A 12046-nucleotide genomic window follows, 5' to 3' on the forward strand; every position below is an offset into this window, starting at 1 on the left:
AATATATCTTTCCTGAGGTGCAGTGCCCAGAACTAAACACAACATTTCCAGATGGGATCTGACCAAGGCTATATAACAACTGAATCATAACTTCCTCCCCTTTGTATTCCATCCTCTTGAGATTCAATTAGCCTTTGATTACTTTTTGCATCAATACATTAGTTTTTAGTGATTATTTATACCTGGACACATAATTCTTTTGCTCTTTCACAATTTCTAGTCTCTCGCCTTTAAAGAAAATATTCCGATTTGTTTTTCTTGGATCCAAAGTGTATTACCTTACACTTCCCCACATTGAACTCCACCTGCCACAGTTTTGCCCAGTCACTTAATATGTCTATGGCCCTTTGTAACTTCCTGCTCCCAACTTACTGTTCCTCCTACCATAAAACATGCAACACTGATTATCAGTTAAGTATATAGTTACAAACAACAAAACCAAAACCAGTTTTGGTTCAGTCCCTACCCATCATCTGCAACTGCAGTAGTCATGGATTCATTTAGGAGCTGAGAAACATTTGATGAGGGTTTTTACTGTAATAATCAATATGGATATGGAGCTGTCCAAATGCAGTTAAACAAGCCTGGAGACACGAGCTTGTCAGCTAGCCTGACAAAGTTTGGTGGTTTGGAGATATCTAAATAGCCCCATTTAATATAATTAACAAAGTGTGAATTCTACATACTTTGCCACAAAAGAGGGAGAATAAAGGGCATGCAAAGAGATAAATACAATCTTTATAAGGGCTTTAAGCACATCAGTTGGTCATTCCAATTGGATAGTCAGTATCAAAATCGTCTTTGCGTGATTTGTATGAGAATGGTCCAAAATGGCTGATCCCACCTGCCACCTCTTATACTAGTAATGAGTAACAGAGTGAAGTTTATAATTATCCCACCCCATCCCCAACCCCCTGGGATTGTCCAGGAGTTTCCCAGAATGGAAGATGAATCTCCTGAAACTTCTCGCATGACAGCTGCTAGCGCAAAGGCACTCAACTACTGGGGGCCCAACCGTTGTAAGGTAAATCCAGCAACATATGCAAACTGAGGGTAGGCATCACTGATCAAACGTCACCTGATCACGCATTACGTGATCAAACCTCCAGGAATTAGTAGGTTTGGAAGTCTTCACTTAAAATGGCTACAATGCTTATATGGAGACTATTAACCTGTGTTGGCTGTCATACAAGAATGGAGGGAAACCAGGCCTATTCCACAAAGTTTGTGGCAAGGTAAGTGACCTCCCTGAAAATAAGCACACTCATTCTCAAAAACTCAATCTGGAGTGATGGTGTTCTTGTGGGCGACGGGAGGGGATGGTGAGAATAATTCTGTATAAATTCAATTTAATTAATATTTTGTTCCTTACTTCTATGAAATTTCATTTCAGCTTAATTTTATGCTGTTTTCTATCTATTCCATGCTTTCTTGGGCTAAGTTTGAACAAAAACCATCTTGATGCATTCTCCAACTTGCTAATTATCTTTTTCTTAAACCTATTTTCTTCCTTCAATTTTAAATTTTTTGCCCTATCTTTTGACTGTAGACCTCTGCTTCTGGCCTTTTCTTTAGTTTATCCTTTCAGTCATTCTACATTTGCATTACAAACAATCATTGATCTGACTCAGGGAAGGCAAGTAGACAAACCAAAGGTCCAACCACAAACTTTCAACATTCAGGAAGGTCTTCAATCTGGTTCTAGTTGTTGTGTAAGTATAATGGATGTACTGTAACACTAGACCACTGAATGTATCTTCACACTGTATACACCATATCTGTACCACCAGAGCCTCCAGGTCCCGGCGATCGACGTCCTACGCGGCACCAAATTTGGATCCATCACAGCACCTGGAAATCCTACCATCCAACTCGACTGCGCGTTGACGACACAGACTATAGAACTCAACAGCGGGATGATCCAAGTTGAACGACCAGACCTCACCTTCCGGGCTCCAGTGGCAGAACTCCGAGGGAAGAAAATCGGCGCAGAAGGTAGATTCCCTGCTTTCGTGGCAGAACCCGGGGAGAAAAGGATCACCGCAGTCTATCTCGTGGAGAGAAAGAAGATGGCGCCCACACCACGAGGTGAACCACCTGAAATCAAGATAGCCGCGACTAGACCACGAGGGGCAGTGTTGAGGGAGCAACACGTGATGCCGAGCAGCGAACCGGATTGGGGTAAAGATTGCAAGGCCCTTTTAAAGGAGACCGGCAACCCAGAACAATTAAAGGGACAGTTCCACTCTTTGTACAGTGATGCCGGTGACATTTATGATAAAGATGTAATTAACGAATGCAAGTATACAAATGTACCGTTGAACAGTGATGCCAGTAATACTAATGAAAAAAATGTAACTAACAAATGCAGGTATCTAAATGTAACCTCGCACAGAGATGCTGATAGTACACAGGAAAGTGATGTAATTGACAAATTCAGGTATCTAAACGCAATCTTGCACCGAGATGCTGATAGTACACAGGAAAGTGATGTAATTGACAAATGCGAAAGTGTAAAGACAAATAACAATGTCGAGTCGGCTGATTGCGGTCAGAGCCAATGTATCATGAATGCTAATGATGAAATGAGATATGATGCCGGGTTCTACATGCATGCCGACAAAGCCAAGGGCAACGTCCAGTGGTTAGCACCCAGGTCCAGCGGGCTACCCGATCATGTCGCCTACACCTCCGGGACCAATGTGATGCCCCAGGGAGGGTGGCCACACACACAGTGGGAGCATACCCACTGTAGAGCCAACGATCAAGGGATGGCACAGGCACCACCACTGACACCCTGCTCTAGATTGGCCCTACCCCCTGGCCACCAGGGCCAACACCAGGAGCAAGAAGCCAGCACCCTCCAGCCCTCCCGGCGGGATCTGGGATGACCAGACTTCCACCACCACTGACACATGGAGACCCTGCAGTCCATCAAAGGAGGACAGGGGGGCCACACATTCCTGTGGCTCTGCCCACCACTAAACGTTCTCACCCACCTGCACCCACGCCTCCAGTTGAAGGCCGCAATACCACATCTGTACCTTACCTGTAATATGTACTTGCTCCACCACTGCTAAACACAAAAACAGTGACATAACCAATCCGATTCTTTATTCTCTGTATATGTATGCCAATGCAGGTGTTGAGCCACACATATGGTCAATGTATTGGGGGGGGGGGGGGGGGAATGGATTTATGTAGCCATGGACACATGGATCACACCCAGAACCCACACAACCCTCACTACCACCTCCAACCGTCCACAGCTGACCACTTCCCCATGTCATGGCAATAAGTACTTGGGGGTCCACAGGGAGAGAGCCATTCCCAAGCAAAGACAAAGTGCAAGGGCTTTGGGCACTCAAGTCGAGGATCAGAGCACACAGTGCAAAAGCCTGTGGCACAAGACTTAGGGGGGAGTGTCGTTGTGTATGTATAATGTATGTACTGTAACACTAGACCACTGAATGTATCTTCACACTGTATACACCATACCTGTACCACCAGAGGGTGCTACTGGTGGAGACCTAAGGGTCACCTGCACACTGCAGGTAACCAAGTATAAAAGGGAGCTCACCTCATTGTGTCCTCACTCAAGGAGCTGCAATAAACGGACTAAAGTCACTGCAGTTCAAGTACAATACCCTTACCTCGTGGAGTCATTATTAGAGTGCTTGCATATACTACAGTAGTGACACTTGAGCATTTCAAAAAAAGTTCACATTGATAAATATCAACATTATAACCTGACCCATGGGGGGCAACTTTGCTGCTTTTATTGATGGTCGTTGTTTTTTGCCAGGGTGGAATTGGGTAGGGGTTTGTTCGCTCCTGCAGGGAGCGCCCCGCTGGGCTGCGCGTGGTGATGATAACGTCATCGTTGTGCGCATTGCCCCCTTACCACCCCGGAAGTTAAATTGCCCACGCAACCTATCTTAGCGCCTGGCGATGACAACGACAGCTTCAGCTGTCGAGTTGCAGTCGGAAACCGGATGGAGCAGCGGTATTTAAAGGCATCATCTTGAAAACTATTTTCTGTTGGCCATTACTTTTTTCTGCTTTCCAATAGATAGGCAGGGTTGCTGATCGACTGATAGCAGCGATTTTTACTTCAAGGAGCCTCCTAACGTTTCCCCTGCATAACAGTTTTGAACTTACACCATTTCTGTCGCTTCATGGGGGCTGTGCTGGCTCTCGGCCTCCTGCTCCGACGTCACCGTCAGAGGATGCTTAGATGAAGACAAAGGTGGCACCAGTTACAGAGAGAAAGGCATAGCGAAATGGAGAGAGAAAGGCAATGACAAAGAGAGGGAGCACCACAAGAAGAGGTCCATGGAGCAAGGCACAGGCAGAGGCAAAGGAAGAGGGACAGACAAAGACAGGCAGCAGGACATGGAGAACCAGTGGCAGCAGGACAGGGAGAACCTAAGGCAGCAGGACAGGGAGAACTACAGCATGTTGCCAGAGGAAGAAGGTTCCACAGGACTGGCAACAGGAGTCCTTACTCTCCTCGGGTATGCCGGTAGCCATTCTGCTACATTAATTTCACGGAAGAGCAGTGTGTGCGAAGGCTGCATTTCAGCAAGGATGTGGTCACAGAGCTCTGCCATCTTCTGCAACCAGACCTTGAACCTCATACCAGGGTGAGAATGGCTCACTCAGTCGCAGTCAAGGTCACCATCGCGCTCAATTTCTACGTCAATGGATCTTTCCAGGGAGCAACAGGAGACATCTCCAACATCTCCCAATTTGCTGTCGATTGCTCCATCCGCCAGGTTGCAGATGCTCTGTACATAAGGAGGAGGGACTGCATCTCCTTCACCATGAGCAGAGTGATGCAGCATGTGCATGCATGTGGCTTTGCCAGGATAGCGGGCATCCCCATGGTGCAGGGTCATGAACTGCACCCACGTCGCTTTGAGGGCACCACATCACAATTATCATGGCTGATCTTCTACCTCAACTCCACCTTCCCATTCAGAGAAGGTTCACTAGGTTGATTCCGGAGATGAGGGGTTGACTTATGAAGATAGGTTGAGTAGGTTGGGCCTCTACACATTGGAGTTCAGAAGAATGAGAGGTGATTTTATCGAAACATATAAGATAATGAGGGGGCTCAACAAGGTAGATGCAGAGAGGATATTTCCACTCATAGGGGAAACTAAAACTAGGGGACCTAGCCTTAGAATAAGGGGCCATCCATTTAAAACTGAGATCAGGAGAAATTTCTTCTCTCAAAGGGTTGTAAGTCTATGGAATTCTCTGCCCCAGAGAGCTGTGGAGGCTGGGTCATTGAATATATTTAAGGTGGAGATAGACAGATTTTTGAGCGATAATGGAGTAAAGGGTTATGGGGAGCGGGCAGAGAAGTGGAGCTCAGTCCATGATCAGATCAGCCATGATCTTATTGAATGGCGGAGCAAGCTTGAGGGGCCAGGTGGCCCACTCCTGTCCTTATTTCTTATGTTCTAATGTTCCCGCACTATCCCCATATTGCTTGATTCCCTTAATATCCAAAAATCGATCGATCTCTGTCTTGAACATACTCAATGACTGAGCATCTACAGTTCTCTGGGGTAGAGAATTCCAAAGATTCACAACCCTCAGTGAAGAAATCTCTCCTCATCTCAGTCCTAAATGACTGATCCCTTATTCTGAGACTATGACCCCTCGTTCTAGACTCCCCAGCTGGAGTAAACATCCTCCCAGCATTTACCCTGTTAAGCCCCTTAAGAATTTTATGTTTCCATGAGATCACTTCTCATTCTTGTAAACCAGGGGTGGTCAAAATACAGCCCGCGGGCCATATCCGGCCCGCCAGTTCATTCTATCCAGCCCGCAGGAACTCGAGCTGCAGTCATCCAATCTTGCGAGGCCTCCCCACCTCACAGAGGAGAGCTCGCTCAGGCTGTGACTCTGAACTGGGGCAATTAAAAAAATAAAGCTGCCAGGACTGCCTGATACAGATCTACTTCCCTTTTGTGTCTTGGAGCTGGCCCAACATCTTTCTGCGGCTCTCTCCCGCTCTGACTCCATGAACCACTTTTCAAAAACCTGCCAAATCCTCCACTCATTACTGGCTGGTGGGGGCGCTGCTGCGCGTGCGCTTTGGATGTTCCTCCTCCGTCGAGTCATGGCTGCTCATCTCGACAACTCTTAGTTTTATCGAAGAAAGCATTGCGTCTTTATGTATATACAATCCTTGACAAATTATCCAATGAAATAGTAAACTGTAAAAAATTCGATGTTACATAAAAAACCTTGCATCATATCTGCATTGATCACTCAGTCTTTAAACGCTGCAAATGGGAGGCAATAATTGGCAAATGCGAGTAATCCATTCTTTTTCATATATGAATAAAATTACATTTTATCATCAGTTTACACTTTAAATATTATATTATAAACCTACAAATGAGCCACACTCAGAATCACTAGGACATTCATCCTGGCACTCTGGTTACTATCACATATCTGGTTCTATTACTGCAGGAGATTTTAAAATATATCATTGTAGGATTATATTTTCAAAATATTACTAATTATATATACAATACTAGATAGGTAGCAAAAATAATGGTTTGCTCCACTCCAGGTACCCAGAATACAATGGCAGGGAAGTTCTCATGGTCATTTTAGACACGGGAGTGGATCTTGGAACACAAGGACTCCAGGTAATGGTACACGATTCTAGTTCAGGCCTTGTAAAGCCTCGGGCTCCGGAATCAACACACTAAAAAGAGAACATGCTTGCGCCGGAGACCTTGCAGACTCGAGCCACGTAGACTTTCAGTACAACATGCAATCGATCAATCAGACATTTCATTCATTTAATAACGGAAGATTTTACTATTTTACATTACATTCTGTGTATTTAAGATAGTATCTGACTATTATCTCAATTTAGGCTTACGTTTATGCAATGCTTATACGCCCCCATTCTTTTCCGTCGCAGTCCCTTTAACTTTGCATGCACATTGTCTCTTCCAGCGGCAGAAGCTGGTGAGCAGCCTGCATTAGACCTCGAGATTGGTGCGCAGCCATGCACCTTAGGGGGAGCATTGGTGAGCGACCCTCAACGGCTCACCAGAACTTGCTAAATGGCCCTCCAGCCCAAATAATTGCCCACCCGTGTTCTAAACTCTAGGGAATATAGGCTTCGTCTACTCAATCTCTCCTCATAGGATAATCCCATCATCTCAGGAATCAGTTTTGTGAACCTTCATTGCATACCCTCTAAGGCAAGTACATCCTTCCTTAGGTAAATCTGCCATCAAGCTCATGGTCTACAGTGCTGTAGTGATACCAGCCCTCCTGTTTGGCTCAGAGACGTGGATCATATACAGTAGACACCTCAAATCGCTGGCGAAATACCATCAACGATGTCTCCGCAAGATCCTGCAAATCCCCTGGGAGGACAGACGCACCAACATTAAGCGTCCTTGACCAGGCCAACATCCCCAGTATTGAAGCACTGACCACACTCGACCAGCTCCGCTGGGCGGGCCACATTGTTCGCATGCCTGACACAAGACTCCCAAAGCAAGCGCTCTACTCGGAACTCCTACACGGAAAGCGAGCCCAAGGTGGGCAGGGAAAACGTTTCAAGTACACCCTCAAAGCCTTCTCGATAAAATGCAACATCCTCACTGACACCTGGGAGTCCCTAGCCAGAGACCGCTCTAAGTGGAGGAAATGTATCCGGGAGGGCACTGAGCACCTCGAGTCTCATCGCCGAGAGCATGCAGAAACCAAGTGCAGGCAGCGGAAGGAGCGTGCGGCAAACCTGTCCCACCCACCCTTTCCTTCAACGACTGTCTATCCCACCTGTGACAGAGACTGTAATTTCTGTATTGGACTGTTCAGCCACCTAAGAACTCATTTTTAGAGTGGAAGCAAGTCTTCCTCGATTTTGAGGGACTGCCTATGATGATGATGATGATGAAGGCAAGTATCTCCTTCCTTAGGTAAGGAGACCAAAACTGTACACAGTACTCCAGGTGTGGTTGCACCAAGGCCCTATATAATTTAGTAAGACTTTTTTTTACTTTAACTCCAATCCTTTTGTAATAAAGGCCAATATACCATTTGCTTTCCTAATTACTTGCAGTACCTGCATGTTAAATTTCTGTGATTCGTGTACAAGGACACCCAGGTCCCTCTGAATACTAACATTTCCCAGTCTCTCATCATTTAAAAGTATTCTGCTTTTCTATTTTTCCTACCAAAGTAGATAACGTCACACTTCTCCACCTTATATTCCATCTCACATGTTCTTGCCCACTTACTTAACCCGTATATATCTCTTTGTCTCCTCCTCCACCTAACTTTGTATCATCAGCAAACTTGGATACATTACACTCGGTCCTTTCATCTAAGTCATTAATATAGATTGTAAATAGCAGAAGCCAACCACTGATCCTTGCGGTACCCCACTAGTTACAGCCTGCAAACCCAAAAATGACCCATTTATTCCTACTTTTTGTTTTCTGTCCGTTTATCATTCCTCGATCCATGCTAATATATTACCCCCAATCCCATGAACCCTAATTTTGTGTAATAACCTCTTGTGTGGCACCTTATTGAATGCTTTATGAAAATCCAAATATACCACATCCACTGGTTCCCCTTTATCTACCCTGCTAGTTACAACCTCAAAAAAAACATTTGTCAAACACGATTAGCCTTTCATAAATGATTTTAGTGTATTAGTACTTTGGTATTAATATACTTTGCTACAGTAAGCTGAGCTACACCAGCACTTACCTTCTGCATTGAGATGAATAGTTTCAAAAGGTCCCATAAAAGCATAGCGCATTCCTAAACCTGCCGACATCACAAGGTCTACATCCTCAGGTGACAGTACACCATCCTGATGAAAAGCAAACAGAAGCACTGTTATACAGATTAAGGAATGTAAGGAATAACTTGCCAGTTGCACGATCAGAAGCTTCATCTGCTCAAAGCACGTATTATAAATTTGGACACATGATTTTCTGACCATTTAAAGGTCAGAAAATCAAGCTTGAATTTCCAATATGTGCTTCTGTTAAACAAGGCTCCCTGCTGTAGATGAAGTTGGAAAATGACTCCTGTAGAGTTAACTTCATCCTAATTCCAGTCGTGCATAAAACAAAAGATCACTTACTATTATGGGGGATGCTTTTATGTCTGTCAGCAAAGCTGCTGGTGGAACATTGTGGGATTTCTAAGGTTACTGTATTGTCATTGTGGAAATCAGCAACTAAAAACTGTAGTGAATCTTTTCATTTTAAAATCTGTCCCCAAAATCTTACCACATAATTGGGCCCAAACTTGGTGGAAGCTAAGTTCCGCCCAAGTGCCAGCCAAAGGACCGCCGAGATACCTGACAGTACTTGGGGTGGGAGTTTCATTAAAAAAGTCCTTGAAAGACCGCCCGGCAGCAAAAAAGGGACTTACGCTGTGAATCTGGGCGGCAGCTCCCAATCTCGGCGGCAAATGCAATTCTCGCCAAAGTGCCGCTGAGGATTGAGTTGGGCCCAAGGAGGGGGGAGCACATAAAAATAAAAATTGACACAAAAAAAACCACTGGAAAACCTTCAGGGGACCCGATCCACATAAATCGCTGAAAAAAAAGTTCACAAATTTTTTTTGCAGGTCTTCATACTTACCATGGGGTTAGACCTGCCTCCATGCAGCGGTCTTTCCCCCTGCTGCCGCAGACTCCCGCCTGGAGGAGTGTGCCAGCTTGGCGGGCGGGAGGCCACTTACGTGCCTTGCGCGCTTGCGGCCATCAGTGGCCGGCTCCCAGTGGTCCTCCCCTCCTGCCGGCGGGAGGCCTAGTAGAAACTAGCACCGAGGGTAAACGCCGGAAAAACTCAGCGGTAGCGGGCGGTGAGTGCACCAAGTTTGGGTCCAATGAGACAGTCTGAGACCCATTCATAGGAAAAATGCGTTGTGACAAGTGACATTTTGTTCTAATACCATATTGTCACTGCCACTAGGACTGTTAATGTATAATTCTAGCATCCCTGCAGCAAATCACTATACATTGTAAGTGTAGAAATTCACAAGATACGTTGAGAAGCAGTGGTGCCACAGCACATCCACTTAATACCAGGTCTTGCGGTCTCGTGGAAGCTAGAAATGGCAATGCCTGAGCATGTACAATGTAGTATATATGGACTTTAGCAAAGCTTTTGACAAGGTCCCACATGGTAAACTGATCACAAAGGTTAAAGCCCATGGGATCCAGGGCAAAGTGGCAAGTTGGATCCAAAATTGGCTTGGAGGTAGGAAGCAAAGGGTAATGATTGATGGATGTTTTTGTGACTGGAAGGATGCGTCCAGTGGGGTTCCGCAGGGTTCAGTACTGGGTCCCTTGCTTTTTGTGGTATATATCAACAATTTAGATTTGAATATAGGGAGTATGATTAAGAAGTTTGCAGACGACACTAAAATTGGCTGCGTGGTTGATAATGAAGAGGAAAGTCATGGGCTGCAGGAGGATATCAATCTACTGGTAAGGTGGGCAGAGCAGTGGCAAATGGAATTTAATTCAGAGAAGTGTGAGGTGATCCACTTTGGGAGGGCTAACAAGGAAAGGGTATAACATTAAGCGGTAGGTCACTTAATAGTGTAGATAACAAAGGGACCTTGAAGTGCTTGTCCACAGATCCCTGAAAGTAGCAGGTCGGGTAGATAAGGTGGTTAAGAAGGCATACTGAATGCTTGCCTTTATTGGCCAAGGCATAGAATATAAGAGCAGGGAGGTTATGCTTAAATTGTATAATACTTTGGTTAGGCAACAGCTGGAGTACTGTGTACAGTTCTGGTCGCCGTATTATAGGAAGGACGTGATTGCATTCGAGAGGGTGTAGAGGAGATTTACTAGGATGCTTCTTGGAATGGAGAATCTTAGTTACAAGGACAGATTGGATAGGCTGGGTTTGTTCTCATTGGAACAGAGGAGGTTGAGAGGAGACCTCACTGAGGTGTACAAAATATTGAGGGGCCTGGACATAGTGGATAGTAAAGGCCTATTTCCACTGGTGGAGGAGTCTATTACAAGGGGGCATAGATTTAAGGTGGTTGGTGGAAGGTTTAGAGGTGATTTCGGCGGGGGGGGGGGGGGTGGTGGGCTTCTTTACGCAGAGGGTTGTGGGAATCTGGAACTCACTGCCTGGAAGAGTGGTGGATGCAGAAACCCTCACCACTTTTAAGAGATGGTTGGATGGGCACTTAAAGTGCCGTAACCTAGAGCTGGTAATTGGGATTAGACTGGATGACCTTTTGTTGGACGGCGCAGATACAATGGTAAGTACTGCAGGGACTCGAATACGGCCAGCGTGATTTCCTGGACTAGTTTCGATCACCTAGATGGGTCGGAGAGGAATTTTTCCAGATTTTTTCTCCCTAAATTGGCCTGGGTTTTTATCTGGTTTTTGCCTTTCCCAGGAGATCACATGGCTTCTGTTGGGGTGGAGTGTAGAATGTTTCAGTATAAGGGGTGTCGCAGTTGTGTGAGGCGGACTGGTTGCTCTTTGCCTTTACGTCATTGTTCATAGGTTTATAAGTAACCTTTAGGGCTGCTGACCAAGGGCGGTGCGGCTCTTTGTCGAAATGGCCTCCTTCTGCGCTGTAAATTTCTATATTTCTATGTTAACAGAGAGCACTAGGTGCTGTTTTCACCAAAGCAATTAGTCATTCAAAAAAATAAACAGTACAATGTGCCAGCACTTCCCTGGTATGAATTGAATGCTTACTAGAAAATAAATGAATACAACAGAGAGAAAAATTCAAATCATTCCTGCCAGGATTTAGTCACTATTGACTATTTTTGGTATTTAACTGTTCCTGGTACCATAGCACCCAACTACAAGAAATTAAAAGGAACTGTTTTGATTTTAAATTAGAATGGATAGTTTACCATCACAGAGGATGTATAGGATCTTCCAGTATCAGAAACAGTTACATATATTATATTAAAACTTAGTACAAGCAACTTTCCTCAGATTGTTCCAGATAGTCACCTTTCAGCAGTCATAAATGTATGCTTTGA

At 45.1% G+C, this 12046-nt stretch overlaps 1 protein-coding gene across 3 annotated transcripts in view; it reads right to left on the minus strand.

The window, feature by feature from the left end:
• cryl1 (crystallin, lambda 1) overlaps positions 1-12046 on the minus strand; it is a 183441-nt gene that overhangs the window by 5967 nt on the left and 165428 nt on the right. For all 3 annotated transcript variants that reach the window (XR_011595678.1, XM_070892192.1, XM_070892191.1), the window contains exon 6: positions 8770-8875. Coding sequence is in view for 2 of the 3 variants with exons in the window: in XM_070892192.1 (XP_070748293.1) it covers positions 8770-8875 (106 nt within the window). In the remaining variant the exon portion in view is untranslated. The remainder of the gene's footprint in view (positions 1-8769; positions 8876-12046) is intronic.

This window comes from Pristiophorus japonicus, chromosome 10 (genome assembly GCF_044704955.1).
Source record: "Pristiophorus japonicus isolate sPriJap1 chromosome 10, sPriJap1.hap1, whole genome shotgun sequence".
Lineage (NCBI taxonomy): Eukaryota > Metazoa > Chordata > Chondrichthyes > Pristiophoridae > Pristiophorus > Pristiophorus japonicus.